Genomic DNA, 18,689 nt, shown 5'->3' with positions numbered 1-18,689 from the left:
TAAATAAATAAATAAATAAATAAATAAACAAACAAAAATGCCTCGCTATCTGTCCTGCATGTCCACATACTCTGCTGTGTCCTGCCCTCAGAGAGTGTCCCCTAGCTCCTTGATGATGGGTGTCTGTCATCCCCTTTGGTGTGGCAGGCCCTAGCTGTCACACAACCTGGCCGTACTCGGCTGCCAAGACCCTGACTCTGAGCCCCTCGAAGTGGCCAGGTCTCTGCTGAGGCAATTGACAGGGATTCTGGCACAGCTGTAGGCAGAAAGATGAGGCCTGGCCCACCTGTGGCCCCTGTCATGGTGCCTGTTACTTGCCCCAGCCAAGCAGAAGGAGAACCCCCATAATTGCCTGAGTCAGTACTCAAGGCCAAGAAGACAGGGAGGCAGAATTAGGCCTGATTGGAGGCCCCATTTCCAGTAGATCCAGGATGAATGATGTCTCTAGTGACACATCTGCCGCCCCACAGGAGGAAACAGCTGTTAGCCGCCAGGAGCACCACACACTGCCACAGACACCACCTGACGTTACACATGCTGCAGGGCCAGTCAGCCGGGACAGTGTTGCCCCCTTGGTGGCATCCAACAGTGGCCATGTTGGGGACAATGTGAGGATGGCGCCCACTCCCCCGTCATGGCATCAGCAGCCATTGTCACAGTGAACCAGACATAACTTGAGATGTGCCTGTTCGCAGTGGTGCACTCACCCTGTCGCTTGGGCGTTGTTATTGGCCTGTGGCAACCATGACTGAAAGGGCCACTCACATAGCACATTTGGGCCTATCTTCACCATGTGTCACTCACACTGCTTGGGCGCATGGAAAAACCACCCCTGTCCTCCCAGGACAGGCACCCCTGTTAGGAGAAAGACTCCCTCTCCAGTGTCCTGTGGATAGCCTTGCCGCTTGCAGGAGCATTCTGTGATCCTGGCAGGGTCTAGCTTGGGACAGCCACCCACAGAAGAGAAGGGACCTGGTGCAGTGGGCTTTGTCCTCCCAAACACGGACAGCCCTCCCAGTATGCCAGGTCACAGGCAGAAGGGAGATGCCAGGGAAGAGTGAGGCCACAGAGGTTGAAGGCACTCTCACACCTCTTTTTCCGAGCTCCCTCCGACCTGCATGCTGGCATTTTTGCTGCGAGCTCCCCCGGCTCCCTCCTCCTCCTGTGGCCTCTGACTCATGGGGCCCCTGACTCAGTTGATGCAGAACCTTAGTAATGCTTAAAGAAAAGACCACCAAGTGGCCTGTGACCCTAGTTCAGGCATTGCCTAGTCCAGTGGTCGGCAACCTTTTTTTTCAACTGAGCCAAATCTCGCCAAAACCATGATTGAAATTTATTTTGAGAGCCACTTTTTTTTTTTTGTTTTTTGATTTTTGGGTCACACCCGGCAGCGCTCAGGGGTTACTCCTGGCTCTATGTTTAGAAATTGTTCCTGGCAGGCGCACATGGGACCATATGGGATGCCGGGATTCGAACCACCAACCTTCTGCATGAGAGGCAAACGCCTTACCTCCATGCTATCTCTCCAGCCCTGAGAGCTGGAGAGAATATATAGGATGGTACACTGTTTTTAGGGTTTTTTTGTTTTTGTTTTTTGGGCCATACCCGGCGTTGCTCAGGGGTTACTCCTGGCTGTCTGCTCAGAAATAGCTCCTGGCAGGCACGGGGGACCATATGGGACACCGGGATTCGAACCAATCACCTTTGGTTCTGGATCGGCTGCTTACAAGGCAAACGCCGCTGTGCTATATCTCCGGGCCCACTGTTTTTAGTTTTAATAAGTTTTTTATTTAGAATATTCTGCATGCAAGTATCCACATAGGTTGGGAGGATACAAATAACACAACTAATAAAACTTTAGAACAATATTATTTATCAATAACATTAAATTCTGTAAAATTTGCGTTACAATGTAGAGAAAATTACATCTGACAATGACTAACAAAGTCACAAACACTAATGTGAACATTGGCCTTGCATTTCCTTGGATAGTTTGAGTAAGTCAGGTTTGTATGTTGTTGTTTTTAATTTTAGGCACGATTCCAGGTTCTCATCATGAGATGATTTTTCAATTTATTCTTAATAAGATTCATGCTTGAAAATGATTGTTTGCATAAATATGTAGACCCGAACAAGGAAAGAACAGCAAAAGCTAGCGTTTTTAGTTGATTATATGAGTCAGGAATACTATTCTAGGTGTTAAAAATCAACATATTTTCCTTCTCCAGGTCTTTCAAAGCAGACCACTTGTGCTGTGAACTAAGTTCACATTTGTGTTTCTCCAGTCTTTCTAAATTAGCACAAAGACATTCAAATTTTGAGCTCCACAGTTCTTTGTTTTTTTAAACCCATCAATTGCATTTCAAAGTTGCCAATGTCGATTTTAAAGGGAGAAAAATTTAATTCCGTTACAGTGGCATCCAAAGGTTTTTTAACAAAGGCCAACATTGCTTTGCTGTTTCTGAAATCCTGAAACCTCTTGAGAAAAGCTTCCCTCATATTTAAAAGTGCTGTTTTAAAATAGGTAATGTCAATATCAGAATTATTTTCTTGATGGATGTTTCAACAGACTTGGAAAGTGAATCATAGTTTCTCTGTCAAAATCTTGAGCAAAAACAGATAATTTGTTTTCAAATGAAATAACTTCTAACATCGAAAAACTATGTTTCCTTTCCCTTGTAGTTTATGATTAAGCTGATTTAGATGTGAATTAACATCCACCATGAAATACAGTTTTTGAATCCACTGATCATTTGTTAATTCTGGATAGTGAACACCCTTCTCAAGGAAAAATGCTTTGATTTCTGATAATAAGGAAGCAAAACATTTCAAAATGTTTCCTCATGATAACCCAAATGTGCTGAAAATTTGAAACCCTACAATATGGAGATGAAACAGGTAAAAGAGAAAAATCTTTTAAGAATCTTTAAAAGCAAGAACAGTGTTCCAGAGAAAAGTAGTGATTTCACTGAAAGGAAAAAAAAAAATCTATTGATACTTTAGTGTGTGCTGCAAGAAACCAAACTAAAATACACACAAAACCAAAAACACTTTTTTAAAAAAAAAACACTTTGTTAAAGGCATATGATATCATATCATAAAGAAATTATGATAGAGTACCTGCAACATTTTTAAAAAAATTTTTTATTTAAGCATATTTGTTACAAAATTACTCATACTTGGGTTTCAATCATAGAACATACACCACCCTTCACCAGTGCACTTTCCCCACCACCAATGTCCCTTGTTTCCTTCCCCTTCACCCTCCTCTGCCTATGTCAGGGGCAGGCATTTTGCTTTTTTCTCTCTTTTCCTTTAAGACACTGAGGTTTGCAAAATTTCCTTTATGGCACTGTGGTTTGCAGTATTATTAATTAAAGGGTACCATGCATGTCACTTATTCATTTTCAACATCCAGTTCTTGTCCAGAGTGATAAGTTCCAACTATCAATGTCATAATGTACCTTTCTGTATTCTAACTGATCTCACCACTTTTTATGGCAAGCTACCTGTCATGGACTAGTCCTCCTGTCCCTCATTCCTATTTTCTCTAGATATTATTACCATATTGCCATTTATTATTATTATATGTCACAAATGATTATTCTGTATCTGCACCTCTCCTTCTGACTCATTTCACTCAGAATAATAATCTGATGTGTTTATGTATGTACAGATGATGCACTGTGTATGGCTCAGTGTTTTTGTGTACTCACAAAAAACAGAAGTTGCACACCTGTACATTGTATCCACTCATTGTATGATAGACTGAACTCAAAAAACTCCCTGCTGAACTAAACACTGTGACAGATGACACAGTAAAGATAATTTGTGAAATTCACAATTGTGATCAAATCCAGGCTATTCACCACCCTGGGTGAGAGTATGGATGCCCACTACTAGCATCTTCTCCATGAGGAAGTGAAGTGGCTGTTCAGGGGAAGGGTGCTCTCTCGCCATGTTGGCAAGAGGGAAGAAGAAGTGTAGTTCTGTGAGAGCAGAACTCTGACTTTGTACAGCCCCAGTTGGACAAGGAATGGGTAGCTAAGCTTGTGTATTTGGCAGACATTGTTCATTTTCTCTATGAACTTAATATTTCTCTGCAGGGGAGTTTCACACGTAGTTTTTACAGTGAGACATAAGATGGATGTGTTCAAAAGAGAATCTGATTCTGGGATAGCTGTGTCTGAGAAGGAGATATTGAAATGCTTCCACTCTTGCAAAAAATTTCTGATTGGCACTTATATTATGCAGAAAGTCATAATCAATATGAAAAACAGCATTTAAGGACACAACTTTAATCATGAGTACTCTGAACATGAGAATCCATGGGAAAAAAAAAAACTCTGTGTTGAGAATTCCTTAATGGAAGATGCCCACTCTGTACAAAATAAAATATGTGTTTTAAGATCACTCCAGGCACTGTATTTCTAAACCCCACCCAACCTGGTCTGAAGAAGCAGGGTAGCAGGAAAGAAATAATAAACCAAGCTAGCCAGGAAAGGATGAGCATGGAGCCATGGCCTTTTACCTTGTACTCTGCTTCAAGCCCAAAAAGCTAGAACACCTTTTTCTTTATTAAAACCAATTCCCAATGACAGGAGGCTTCAGGTCAAGAGAGAGAGACAAAAGTACATATTCAGTGGGCTTTTACATATCAAAGGAAGAGGTTTAAGAAAGGATGACTTTGGGGGAACACCTTTGTTTGGGGATGATACTGGGTATCATCTTACACTCTTGGAGCCGTCCACCAGGGCTGCACATGGGACGCGCACTAACAGAGGCTAAGAGCAGAGTCCTGACTCCTGGAGCGGCTGCCCAGCACACAGAAGAGCCAAATTAAAAGTGTAAAGAGCCGGATGTGGCTCTCAAGCCACAGGTGTCGACCACTGGCCTACTCTGTCTTGTGGTTTCTGGTGGCTGATGGTTCAGCACCTCACAGCGGCCATCCTGGGTTCCCTCCTGGCCCCTTGTCTGGAAGAAACACACGTCTGGGCACACTAGTCTTTGCTGTAGGAAACATCTTTGTTTTTCTGCATCTTCACTAACGCAAAGATGAAGATGGGGCAGCAGGAATTGGGGATGTCAAGGGTGACTGGGGGCTTCAGGGTCTGGGGTTTTAGGCTGCCTGGGGGTGTCAAGGTGTCAGGATGACTGGGGGCTTCAGGATCTGGGGTGTCAGGTAACTGGGGGCAGTAGGATCTGGGCTGGACGTGGGGATCTGGGAGCAGCTCCTGAGGTGTGTGATGTGAGCTGAGTGTCCTCTACTGTGGACAGTTGGAGAGTTGTAGCCCTGCCCAGCACCCTTCCTCGGCCAGATCCTTGTGGCCCAGGCAGATGGTGACAGGGGCGTGTCCTCAGTGAAGGCACCTTGGGAGGGGCCCAGGTGCCAGATCCACGTGAGGCTCACCTTCTCCAGGGCCAGCAGCATTGCTGGAGCAGAAATGGGGGCTGCCAGCCTCTATCTGGCCATCAGGCCCCACCCAGCCCAGCTGCTTTCCCTCTCCAGCATCTTAGAGAAGTCGTCCAAAAGAATTTCTCCAGTTGCGTTGCTGAGCCCAATAAGGACATAAAAGTTAAATATCCCTTATTTCTCTACATCTGTTACAGTTTCGATCAGTCAGTACGCTAGTGCCACAGTCTCCAGCTTTGACGCCAGTTGCTGTACCCTCAGTGCCCACGTATCGCCCATGGTCCCTGTCCCCGGATCCACTGGTTGCTCCATAACAGAGCTCTGCCAGGACAGGGCCCACACAGTGACTAGAATCTTGGTTCCCGAGTCCTTGAAGAGGGGCTGGTCCTGCAACGGAGACTGGTCAGCTCAGTGAGCAGGGGACAGTGGCTGCCAGCTCTGTGTGTGCATGTGTATACACGTGTGGGGCTGTGAATATGTATCAGGTCATGTTTGCATGTGCACATGTGTGTGAATGTGTCCCAGCTTGTGAATATGTGCTTTGTGTGAACATGATACCCATTTGTGTGTCTAATCCTGTGTACATGTGTGGTGTGTGTATGTGTGTGTGAGCAGAGCCTGCTGACTGCCACATCACTGACCATGTCACTCTCTCCTAGGTACCCTCACCCAGAATGAAATGGTCTTTAAACGGCTGCATCTGGGCACTGTGTCATACGGGCCAGACACCATGGATGAGATCCAGAGCCACGTAGCACACGCGTACTCGCAGGTGAGCCCTGGCCCATGAGACACATGTTTCTGCACACTCTTGCCCTCAGGTCAGCCCTGGCCCAAGACACCTCCACCAGACACCTGCTCAGGTGTCCTTACCTTAGAGCAAATGCAGCTTCAGTAGCTCCAACTCTGCTATTTCACTAGAAAAGATGCCCCTTTGTATGACGACATGTTTTCTGATGGTCGCTCCCTCTTACCATGCCCTGACTTTCCCCACCAAAGCACCTGCAGTGAGGTGGTCAGATTACTTGTTAGATGAGGTACCATTGGAAAGGTAGGCTGCCTGAGTGGTTAGTGCAGGGACTAAGATGTTCCACAGTCCAGTGGGGGCCCTCCCATTTCTGCCCCACATGGGTGAATCGCCCAAGTCAAACAGCTGAGGCTACCAGGACGCAGCCCCAGGACTGTGCATGGTCAAGGTGTCCCTGGACCAGACCGCTGCACCAACCGTGGGCTGCTAGGTGGGTGAGGCAAGGTGCCAAGCATCTCCCTCCAACCTGTTGCATTCGGTCAGAGTTTTTAAATAATCCAGCAGCGCATGGAAGTGGCCATCACCCTCTTGGGAAGTGACAGGAGTGACCAAGGACCATAGCGTACAGAGGAATTGCAGCATCCTAGGTACACATGCAATGACATCCACCTCCCGCAGGCTCTCAGCTGGGCTTTTCCCTGCACCTCTCAGTGGTCCAGCCTATCCTGCAGGGACTGGCCATGGACCAGCTTCTGCCCATTGCCCACATCCCTTGCAGGTGCAGCCCCAGACTGCCACGAATGACACTGACTCCCTGGCCCCCAGACGGGCCCCACCCTCTGCCCCCAAGATGAGGAAGAGTGTGAGCAGCCGCGTGCACGAGGCGGTCAAGGCCATCGCGCTGTGTCACAATGTCACTCCCGTGTACGAGGCTCGGGTCAGGGTGGCTGGGGAGACGGAGAGCCCCGAGGCTGACCAGGACCTGAGCATTGAGAACTGCATCTACCAGGCCTCCAGCCCTGATGAGGTGAGTGGGCGCTGGGCCGCACAACAGGGGGCCTGGGTCATCCCTCTGTGTGCTGCCCCTGTCCAGGCAGTGCCAGTCCCCACTAAGGCCAGACAGGAATGTAAGTCTCTGCTGTGTCCAGTCAGTGGTCTCATCTCAGAGGCCTTTGCTATACCAACACATTCAGCTGTGGATGAATATGCAGGAGGCTCCTGTCGAGGCCCTAGAGTCCATGTAGTAAAGGCAAAGTCCTGGGAGAAGGAAGGAGACAGACCCGCCCCTTTCCACCCAGACCAGGGTGGGGTGGGGCGTCCTACATGCTCAGGGGCTTCTGATTAACCCTCCTGAGCTCCCTGGGCACTGGGCAGCTCCTCCGCAGGCCCTGGGAGCAGCATTAAGGACCTCAGCCCCACAGGAGGCCAACAGGCTAGAGACCTCAGACTGTATCCCAAGAAAGCCCCAGAAGCTTCTAGAAGAAGTCAGAGACTAGGCACCATCTAAGAAATGGCTGAGTGGCCACTGTAGGTGGTGCTGAGATTCCAGTAGGAGGAGTGGCAGGTACCCCTCTGCCAGCTTGGATGGTTGCCACATGCCAGGGAGTGAGACCAGGTAGCCAGGTCATGCCCCTTGGCCATGAAGGGTTCCCAAGCCTCACACTGGTTCTGCCTCAAGAATCTCTGCCTGGACCATGTTCCGGCTATTCCAGCATCACCGGGAAGGAAACAGTTCCAGTGTTGGGCCTCAAAGTCCACAGAGAAGGGCTGGAGCCATAGCATAGCAGGGAGGGCTTTTGCATTGCACACAGCTGAACCAGGTTCAATCCCTGGCATGCCATTTGGTTCCCCAAGCCTGCCAGAAGTGACTCCTAAGCACAGAGTTGGAGTAACCCCTGAGCTCTGCTGGTGAGGCCCAAAAACAAACAAACAAAAAAAGCCAAAACCATGGAGACACTGAGCGAGGAGATGCACTGTGTCCTTTTGTGGGGTCATTGTTACCTGGAATCTACACAGTGGTCTCTGCCATGGGCAGCTGTGCGTCCTGGGCTAGAATTACCCTCCCTGCACCAGTGAGTCCCCGATCACATAGCTCCTTGGTTGTGCCTGGCTGTGCCCCTCCTCCGCATGCAGACAGTCACCCTCAGGCTGTGCAGTTTATCATGTCTCATGCGTGGGCCATTGTTGAAGCAGACATTTGTGGCACTGTGCGGTGCCAGCCTGGAGACTTGCGTGGCAGTCGCCCGCTGGTCCACAAGCCAACCTCGCCTCCATGTAATTCTGTCATCTCCACGTATCTCTGCTCTAAATTGTAGGACTGTCGTGTGTGGCGTGATCGCAGTGTATCTCGGGAACACTCAGACCAGGACAGGCCTAATTCCCTCCCCACTGTGACTCACCCTGGCTCTTGCCTGCGCCTACTCAGACTCCTGCCAGCACCCCTGCTGCGGTGCTGAAGGTTGGGGACTGGTGTCTTCTCTGAAGGTTGGGGGCTGTGGGTATCTGCGAGGGCTGTAGGTGTCTTCTCTGAAGGTCGGGCCTGTTGATCACTGCTACTGTTTTTCCTCCTCCTGCAGCTGGGAGCTCAGAGGTCTTTTTCTGGGTGTTCCAGTTTTGTGACCTAAAGTTATTCATGAGACTCTCAGGTAATTTCTCAGAATCTGTTGTAACCTCCTTTCCTTATTTCTAGCTTGACTTACTAGCACTTGGCTCTTCTAGGCGAGCCTAGCTAAGACACACTTTGTGGTCTTGTTTGCTCCTCTGGAAATTGGCTCTTGATAAGTGGTTGATCTTTGCTGTTTGGTTTTCGTTTCATCGATTTCCACTCTGAATTTTATTATTCCCCACTAGTGCTTACTTTGTTGTTGTTGTCCCCGGCACTTGAGGTGTGTTTCCTGAGGCACATGCATTACTATGAATGTCCCTTTAGAAACAATTTTGCTGTGTCCATAAATTCTAGAAACACATCTTCATTTTCATGTGTTCTATTTTGTTTATTTGTTTTGTTTTTTGTTTTTGGGCCACACCCATTGACACTCAGGGGTTACTCCTGGCTATGTGCTCAGAAATCGCTCCTGGCTTGGGGGACCATATGGGACGCCAGGGGATCGAACCTTGGTCTTTCCTAGGTTAGCACTTGCAAGGCAGACGCCTTACTGCTAGCGCCACCACTCTAGCCCTGAGTTCTAGAAATATTTTGAGTCCTCCTTTTACTTTCTGTCTTGTAGAAATCACCCACATACAGTATTTCCAACTCTGGGTGAACATCTCTGAAGCAGGGTTATTAACTTACTAATTTATAAATAAATTTATGTATTAATTACTCAAGCGAAGACTTATTAAACCAAGCCAGTCTGAGAATCATGGGATCAGGTTGGCTTCTCACCTCGTGGTTTCTCTCTGCACCAGCCAAAACTGAAACCTCTTTATTCACCAACCAGGAAGGGGGTGGTTTGAGTGATTGACAAAAGTACCTATATCAAGCTACTTCAGTCTAGGTGAACATTTACATATCCAAGGGATAGGTGAAAAGAGGAGAACCAGAGCAGTGACACAGCAGTAGGACGTTTGCCTTGCATGTCTCTGACATAGGACGGACTGGGATTCAATCTCTTGGCATTCCATATGGTCCCCCAAGCCAGGAGCGATTTCTGAGCTCTGAGCCAGGAGTAATCCCTGAGCATCACAGGGTGTGGCCCCCCCAAAAAAATTTTTAATTAAAAAAAAAGAAAAGAGGAAGTTGGGGAACTGCCTTTATTTTGGGTAAAATCAGGGTTTATCTAACAATGACCTCCCATTCTTCTGGAAGCTGTTGAGTTTTCCAGCATTTGATGCATCACATGCATCCCATGTGGTTTGTGGATACTTCCTGTTTTAAAGCTCAGTCATCTGCAAAGATGCTTGACATCGTTTCTGTGCTTGGGCTGTCATGGGCCCTTTGTGTCTGAGCAGCTTGTGGTCCATCCTAGAGAAAGTACTGTGTGTCCCACAGAACAATATGTGCCTGACCTTGAGGGCAGCAAGCCTTGCTTATCCCCTTCAAGGCCTGTCTCTGTCATGCCTCCCTCAAGACCGATGTTTCCTATTAATTTTGGCCTCTTTGATCTGTTGGGAGCGGGGGACTGTTTCATGTTGTTATCAAGAACTTTCCTGGGGCCAGCGAGGTGGCGTTAGAGGTAAGTGTCTGCCTTGCAAACACTAGCCAAGGAAGGACCGTGGTTCGATCCCCCGGCGTCCCATATGGTCCCCCCAAGCCAGGGGCAATTTCTGAGTACTTGGCCAGGAGTAACCCCTGAGCATCAAACAGGTGTGGCCTGAAGAAGAAGAAGAAAAGAACTTTCCTCCAGTCTGTTAGCAGTTGCTGTACGTGTTCTGATGGTCCTTCCGTCATGTATTGACCATTCTGTAGTACCCACCCTGCACCTGTTTTTAAAGGGTCTGAGACAAGTCTGGCTCAGGGATTATTCCTGGTGGGGCTGGGAGACGATATAGGATGCGAGGATCAAACCCCAGTCTACCATGTGGTAGGCAAGTACCCTGTCTGTGGTACCATTGCTCTAGCCCTATTCTGGCATCTTTATGAAGAAAACTGTTTGCCTGAAGGATTATTTTCCAGCCTTTGACCCTGTTTGTCATGACTGGTCAGTGGGGTCTCTGGTGTGCAGAAGTTGAGGTCAGGGTTTGCCTTATTCCTTGGCTCTGAGTTAGGGGCTGAGCTAAGGGCTGAGCTCCATCTCTTCCCCTGCAGCTGCCCTTGGGCCAGGGTGGAGCCAAAGGCTGAATCTGCTCCCTGAAGGCCAAGACACACCATTACCCACATCCTCTTGTCTGTTGTTGGCCTGCGGCTGCCCCCACTCCTCTTGCCATCCCTTTGCCCTCAGCTGCTCCAGTCTCACCCACACTGTGTTCAGCACATCCACAATTGTGTGCAGCGTTCAGCTGCAGCTCAGCTCCACCCTTGTAAAATATATCCCAGAGTTGTGAGATTACCCCACACACCATATTTCTACCCCCAAGTGAATAAGTCTGAAGAAGCTGGATAGCAGCAAAAGATTAATAAACCAAGCCAGTCCGAAGAGAGTCATGGAGTTAGTTGGTGTTTTTTGTTTGTTTGTTTTTTGTTTTTTTTGGGTTTTTTTGTTTTTGTTTTTGTTTTTGTTTGGTTTTTGGGCCACTCCCAGCGGTGCTCAGGGGTTACTCCTGGCTCCCTGCTCAGAAATAGTTCCTGGCAGGCACGGGGGACCATATGGGATGCCGGGATTCGAACCAACCACCTTAGGTCCTGGGTTGGCTGCTTGCAAGGCAAACACCACTATGCTATATCTCCGACCCCTCAGTTGGTGTTTTGAGGCATCTCTGAATGAGCCAAAGCCAAGCTGCTCTTTCTTTATTAAACCAGTACCCATCCTTCAAGAATGGAAAGATACGTTTAAAGGAAAGAGGAATGGGATGGAGAGGTAGCATGGAGGTAAGGCATTTGCCTTGCATACAGAAGGATGGTGGTTCAAATCCTGGCATCCCATATGGTCCCCGTAGCCTGCCGAGGGCGATTTCTGAGCATAGAGCCAGGAGTAGCCCCTGAGTGCTGCCGGGTGTGACCCAAAAATAAAAAACAAAAATAAAAAATAATAAAGGAAAGAGGAAGATGGGGGAATGCCTTTGTTTTGGGTTGATAGCTGGGTGTCCTCTTACACACCCTCATGGAACTGCCCACCTCAAACCCCAGATCACTTTCATTTTCCTTCCGGGGCAAGTGTCCACACTGGTTCTCACCAATGGGGCTGAGAGTTCAGTGGGAGTACACAGGTCACTGGGCCTTACCTGAAGTGCTTGGGGACCTTGAGGTGCTGGAGATCTGACATGAGGAGACACGTGCCAGCTGCACCTTAAATTCTGTCCCAATTCCCAAATCACTCCTCTGAAAGCAGCTTCCGATCTTCTCAGAAACATGCAGAGGGGGTTGCCTGGTTGCCTGGGGTGACAGGCGAGCATCCCTGACTATTCTCCACACACCCCATGGGCCCACTGACACTTCACAGGCCCCTACACCTCACAGGGTCCCCTGACACACCCACACAGTACCTCACTCAGATGTGGCTGGAGCTGTGTATGTCCAACTGGGCCTGCAGACTCTTCCTGGTGACATGACAGACTAGGTAGGTTTACATACATACCACAGGCCAGCTACCTGGTGGGGACCAGCCCCAGGGGCTACCAATGACTCCTCCGGGCTCTGGGAGCTCACCACACCCACAGAGGCCAGGGGCCCCCCATTTCAAGCAGCAAGCCCCACACACCAGACCACACTGTCCCCTCAGTAGTCCCACCACAGTAGTCCCACTACCACAGTAGTCCCACACACCAGGCAACACTGCCTCCTCACAGTACTCCACGTCAGGCCTTGAGGTGAGCTCTATAGGCTAAGATCTGCCTGTCCCGCTCTGAGTCGACAGTTGCCCATGTCTTCTGGCCACCCTCAGGTCGCCCTGGTGCAGTGGACACGGAGCGTAGGCCTGACGCTGGTCAGCAGGGACCTGAGCTCCATGCAGCTGCGGACGCCCAGCGGCCAGGTGCTGACCTTCTGTGTGCTGCAGGTGTTCCCCTTCACATCTGAGAGCAAGCGGATGGGCATCATCGTCAGGGTGCGTGTAGGGCATGTGCAGGGCCTGGGTCAAGCTTTACAAGAGTTCATGTTCTCTCGGGACTTGATTTCCTTCCAGGCTTGGGAGGGCCTGGGCCAGCCTAATGGGAGCCAAATGGCATGCCCAGCTCCCTCTCCTCTGCAGGATGAGGCCACCGCGGAAATCACCTTCTATGTGAAGGGGGCAGATGTTGTCATGGCCACCATCGTGCAGTACAATGACTGGCTGGAGGAAGAGGTGGGTGCAGCACCTTGGGTGGTGAGTGGTGAGGGGAACTAGGTGGGGGTGGAGTACAGGGGTGAGGGGATGGGTGTGGGAGTAAGTGGGGGAGGACAACTTTTGTAGTATGTGTGGGTGAGGGTGCACAGGGGTGAGGGGATGGGATGTGGGGAGCAAGAGCAAACATTGTCAGATATGTTGTATGTGCAGGGGTGAGGGAGGAGAGCATCATGTTGGCAGCACAGGTAGGGGGGCAGAGTGTGTGGAGGGGAATGGATGGAGAGTATTCTGTGGTACGAAGTGTGTGTACAATGGTTAGGGGGCATAGGGAGTGGCAAGGGAGAAGTAGAGATTGTAGAGGTGAGAGGGGATGGAATGCATTTGAACATCATGTCGCATATGCAAGGGTGTGGGTGTGCGAGCTTGCAGAGGTGACCACAGGGCGGGCGGCATTGTGAGAAGAGAAAGGACAGAGGAGTTGTGGGAGATGAGATATGTGGGGAGGGAGCAGTCCTGCCTGTGGGGAGGGAAAATGGGGTGTTAACTGTGTCAGGGCTCGGGGTGACCCAGCGAAGAGTGCACACTCAGGATGTGTGACCCTGAGAATTCATCCTTTTCCTGGGAGCTATTACCCATTTTAGTTGGTGTCTGTGCACCCAGGTCCCAGAGAAGTCCCAGGGACTGAGAGACAGTCACCTGGCGCCCCCTACCCCAAGGCTAGTGGGTGGCACAGGCTGCCAAAGGGCTGGTCTCACCATCCCTAGCCATGACCACAGCATGATGGCTCTGTGGCTGTCCCCCACGCTCAGACTCCCACTCACTGGCGCCAGGCCCATGTCAATACGAGCCCACCCACTGTCCGTGCTATTGGCAATCAGAATCAATAATGCCTTCTGGCACTTGAATTTAATCAGGGACATGAATAAATTAAACTCCCTGAAGACCTAGGGAAATGCCATAAAAATTACTTTTGGTCATAATGATGTACAATTAATTATAAAATACTTGCTTAATTTATTTAGCTCTATGAGGTCAGGTCGATAGATGTCCAGCTGCAGATCACATCAGATTGTTCTGCACAAAGACAACGCCATCAAAATCCTCGTGTCTCTGGGTCTTAAGTGTCCACACTGCCCCGTGTCACTGTTGCTGCTGGCAACCCCACTCGCTGTATGGACAGGTCAGGGCCAAGCTGATTCATAGCTGTCTCCATATCCCCAGACATGAGGGAGACCAGAGACCCAGCACTGTTGCTGTGCCGGAGAAGTGGCCTCTCATAGGTCTCTGTGGGGACTCCGGACACAGGGTTTGCCCAGGTGGGCATATAATGCCCCTGGGCCCCATGTGACTGGCAGAGAACCGAGTCAGTCCTAGCACAGGGGTGGCAGGAAGGGAGCTGGGCCTCCCTCAGGCCTATGCTACAACTCTGAGCTGCACATTGAAAGTTGTCAAATGCCCTGCCCGGTACTGGTGTCCAGTGCCAGGAGCCTCTGGAGAGCCCTACAAGCCTGAGTCCTAACATGTGTCCAGTAGAGTGCAGGCCTGGCCCTGAGCAGTACTTGGAGAAAAGGGCCCACGTCCCCTAGGTGTAACTTGCTACCCATCACAACAGACTGCCCCTGAGCTTGTCTGAGGCCAGGCCTCCACTTACCTACCCCCATCCCGTTTCCTGAACACCTTGCTCAAACCCTGCACTTCCTGCTATTCCTGATGAGAGTGCCGAAGCCCTGAGGATGGTCTGCAGGTGGACATGGAGGACCATCTCCTGCAGGCCTGTTCTTGGCCCAGCATTGTCCTGTGGGCTGGGCCTACCTAACTGGCTTCTCCCTGCAGTGTGGAAACATGGCGCGGGAAGGTCTCCGCACCCTGGTGGTGGCCCGGCGACCGCTGACAGAGGAGCAGTACCAGGACTTTGAGGTAAGCGCTGCCCTTCCTGCCCACAGCACCCACTGGGGGACCCACCCTCTGGGGGAAGTGGGTGCTCAGTGCCACTTTCTCGTGCCATCCTGGTCACCCCAGAGGCTGCTGGTTATCCTGTGCACAGGAAGTTGACTCAGGGCCAGACTGCCTCCTAGCAGTGAGCCACAGGTTGGGCTGTGGGACACAGGGTGGCAATGAGTCGATGTGACTCTGTGTGACTCTGTGCATGTGGTCCACGGCTCCGCTCCCCCCAGAGCCGCTACTCCCAGGCCAAGCTCAGCCTCCACGACAGGACCCTGAGGGTAGCGGCCGCGGTGGAGAGTCTGGAGCGGGACATGGAGCTGCTGTGCCTCACGGGGGTGGAAGACCAGCTGCAGGCAGATGTGCGGCCCACCCTGGAGATGCTGCGGAATGCTGGAATCAAGGTCAGTCCCCCATGCTCGGCCCTTAGCGAATCTGCCCTATACTTTTATGGGGGCAGGAGGTCCAGCTCTAGAACCCTGGGGCCTACAGAGCAGGACCATGTGCACCAACGCCACCCAGCTTGTCTCAGAGCACTACTTGGGGCACTGCCTGGGGCTTGGACCACAATACTAAAAATAGGGCACAGCATACCAGAAAAACTGAGAGACCAAGGGGCACGGCCAGGGCTGCGTCTGGCACCCATCACATCATGGTATGCCCATCGTCATTCGCGCCACATTCAGTCACCACTTGCAGCTGTCACGGTGGCTAGATTGTCATTAGATCCAGCACCTGCCCTTCATATACAGACCTTCTGTCTCCCAGGGTAGTACTGTTGCTCCCTCCTCTGTCTGCCCCGTGCAAGCTGCTCGAAGGAAGGTCCTCCCATCCTCCATGGTTCTCTCATCTCGATTCTTTCCCAGATTTGGATGCTGACAGGAGACAAACTCGAGACGGCCACCTGCATCGCCAAAAGCTCACACCTAGTGTCACGGTCACAGGACATCCACATCTTCCGGCCAGTAAGTCTGCCTACTGCGGGTGTGTGGTGGGGCCACAGTGCCCAGGCCGGGCATTTCACTGTAGCTGCTGCATCAGAGAAGTACCAGGAAAGGTCTCTAGGAGTCCAGTGACTCGAGAGCACAGCCCCACCTACAAGGGCCAGCAGGAGAGGCCTCATTAACTTCAGAAGTATGTTCAAGGGCCTTCTTCATTCCATTTGTAAAGCTAGATTTTGAGAACTATGGAAATTACACAAAGGGCTGGAGGCCCCAGTTTGATCCCCAGCACCTCACAGGTCCATGAGCATTACCAGATGTGGCCACAGCCTAGGCCTCATTCATTGGTGGTCCAGGCAGTGGTTCACAGCTGGGAGCCAAGCTGTTATGGTTGGCCCAGTGAGGTAGCTTCCACGTTCACTGCTTCACCCTGGGCCAGAGCAATTCAGGCCCTCTGTCAACCCAGGTTCAAGGCCCAGCACCTATCGGTCCCAAAACCCACCAAGAATGGTCCCTGAGTGCAGAACCAGAAGGAAAGTAAGCCCTGAGCACCACCGGTTATAGTCCCAAAACAAGATCAAAATAAGGAAAATATTCAACCCAGATTGGCTTCCAAGATGTTGAAGCACATTGTCTCACTGCTTACTGTCCATACGAGCTTTGGCCACACTGAGTTCCGGCCCAAGAGAATCAATTCTTGTTCTTAGTGTGGATGAGGAACAGACCTGATGTCCAGCCAGAGCTGGCCTCTGTAAAAGGACCACCTGAAGGTCATCCACTGAGAAATATAGAATCACTAATGAGGCCCTGTAAGTTCCCATTTGCAACTGAGTTGTCAATGACTCATAAAACTTCAAATTCCCTTTTATTGACTTCTCAAATAGCAAATTAAAACTTGCGCAATAAAACCTATTTACAGGTGAGTGTAAGATTTTGACTGGGGCCGGAGAGATAGCATGGAGGTAAAGCGTTTGCCTTTCATGCAGAAGGACGGTGGTTCGAATCCCAGATGGTACCCTGTGCCTTCCAGGGATGATTTCTGAGCATAGAGCTAGGAGTAACCCCTGAGCGCTGCCAGGTGTGACCCAAAAACCAAGGAAAAAAAAGATTTGACTACACAATGTTGTAGGCTGACTTTGGTCCACCAGATCTTGTGGACTGGCTCTTGGGGTCTGGATGCATTAGAGGGCTTAGTTCCCTTTGAAGAGAGTAGATACACAGATGGCGAAATATGAAGAAATGAAGAAAATGAGACCACATAGTGAATGTATGGGGAAACTCGTTTGGCAAGTGTGTTACAAAATTTTAATCTCCAAGCTAGGAGTATATAAGGGATAAAAAGCCAGTAATAGGTATTGAGAAGAATGTTGAAAATTACAAAGCAGATCTTAACAATAAACATCAAGCTATGGGTGTAAGCTAAGAATTCTGAGTTACAAAGGAGAAGGTCACAACTCAAGGCAGCTCTTTGCAAACTAACTTCAGATGCAAAATAAGGGTAGTAAGAAGTAAGAAAAAATCTAGAAATTCTTTTAGCAGCAGCTCAGGGGCTACTCCTGTCTCTACACTCAGAAATGGCCCCCAGCAGGCTCAGGGGACCATATGGGATGCCGGGATTCAATCTACCGTCCTTCTTCATGCAAGGCAAATGCCTTACCTCCATGCTATCTTCTCTGGCCCAAAATCTAGGAATTCTATTTTTACTGGAATGGGCTCTATTATTTTTGAGATCAAGTGAAAGAAAGAGCTAAATTTACTAAGGTATAGCCCTCGTTTTCTGGGAAAAGTCAATAGCCCCAACTCTGCATTCTGGCTACACCCTTGCATCCCAGAAACAGAGGCTGTAAGGGCACTTTGAAGAAAAGAGAAAAATATTGTCTTTGATTTGATTTTTTTATCAAGACTATATTTTGCCTATGAATATCAGCAGAAGTGAGAATTAATTATTAAGTACCATAACCAAATCTCAGAAATATTTCCAGTGATCCACGCAGGGGTAAAATTTTCCACAGCGGACCTTCTGGTTAAACATTTCTTGGGGTGAACGAGTTATCCGCATCAGGAAAATTCAGCATCTGGCAGGCCTACTGAATCGCCCTTTTTGTTTTTGTTTTTCGGGCCACACCCATTTGATGCTCAGGAGTTACTCCTGGTTAAGCACTCAGAAATTGCCCCTGGCTTGGGGGGACCATATGGGACGCCGGGAGATCCAACCGCAGTCCTTCCTTGGCTAGCGTTTGCAAAGCAGACACCTTACCTCTAGCGCCACTTCACCAGCCCCTGAATCGCCCTTTTAATGGAGATGCCTATGTGTGGTCTAACAGTACAACCACTTTAATTTATGTCAGTTCTATAATAAATCATTTCTTTCCAGCCCCAGAAAAGTTTCTTCAAAAATAGTCACATTCCCCCATTGTTTATTTTTATGATCTGTTCAATAAATTCTAGTAGAAAAATCTCTCTGTTTAGAGTTCATGTTAGAACCAAGTTACGGAGATTGTTGGACGTGTTCGTTTGGCCACCATATACACCAGTAATACCTTATGTCATTGTTCCTTTTTTTGCATAGGCACATTAAAATGGGAATATTACATATTCAAGTAAGTTCTTATCTGATAGAGATAGAAACACACAAATTTTATAATGCAGTGGGGCCTTACACCCTGAACATTGTCTTAATGACTTGGCTTAGACCTCAGAAGAACGGGCATTGTCCATTCACCCTGAACCATGAATACCTTCTACAGAAACAACCACGGTTATCTACATCACTAGGAAGCAAACCT

At 49.4% G+C, this 18,689-nt stretch overlaps 1 protein-coding gene across 1 annotated transcript in view; it reads left to right on the top strand.

Moving 5' to 3' along the window:
• Positions 1 to 18,689, top strand: part of ATP9B (ATPase phospholipid transporting 9B (putative)) — a 106,085-nt gene that overhangs the window by 82,398 nt on the left and 4,998 nt on the right. The window contains exons 14-20 of the mRNA XM_049781795.1: positions 6,073 to 6,185; positions 6,940 to 7,188; positions 12,641 to 12,802; positions 12,947 to 13,039; positions 14,855 to 14,938; positions 15,196 to 15,366; positions 15,829 to 15,927. Of these exons, the coding sequence (XP_049637752.1) occupies positions 6,073 to 6,185; positions 6,940 to 7,188; positions 12,641 to 12,802; positions 12,947 to 13,039; positions 14,855 to 14,938; positions 15,196 to 15,366; positions 15,829 to 15,927 (971 nt within the window). The remainder of the gene's footprint in view (positions 1 to 6,072; positions 6,186 to 6,939; positions 7,189 to 12,640; positions 12,803 to 12,946; positions 13,040 to 14,854; positions 14,939 to 15,195; positions 15,367 to 15,828; positions 15,928 to 18,689) is intronic.

The sequence above is a fragment of the Suncus etruscus genome, chromosome 10 (genome assembly GCF_024139225.1).
Source record: "Suncus etruscus isolate mSunEtr1 chromosome 10, mSunEtr1.pri.cur, whole genome shotgun sequence".
Lineage (NCBI taxonomy): Eukaryota > Metazoa > Chordata > Mammalia > Eulipotyphla > Soricidae > Suncus > Suncus etruscus.
This window is presented reverse-complemented; position numbering and strand designations above follow the sequence as displayed.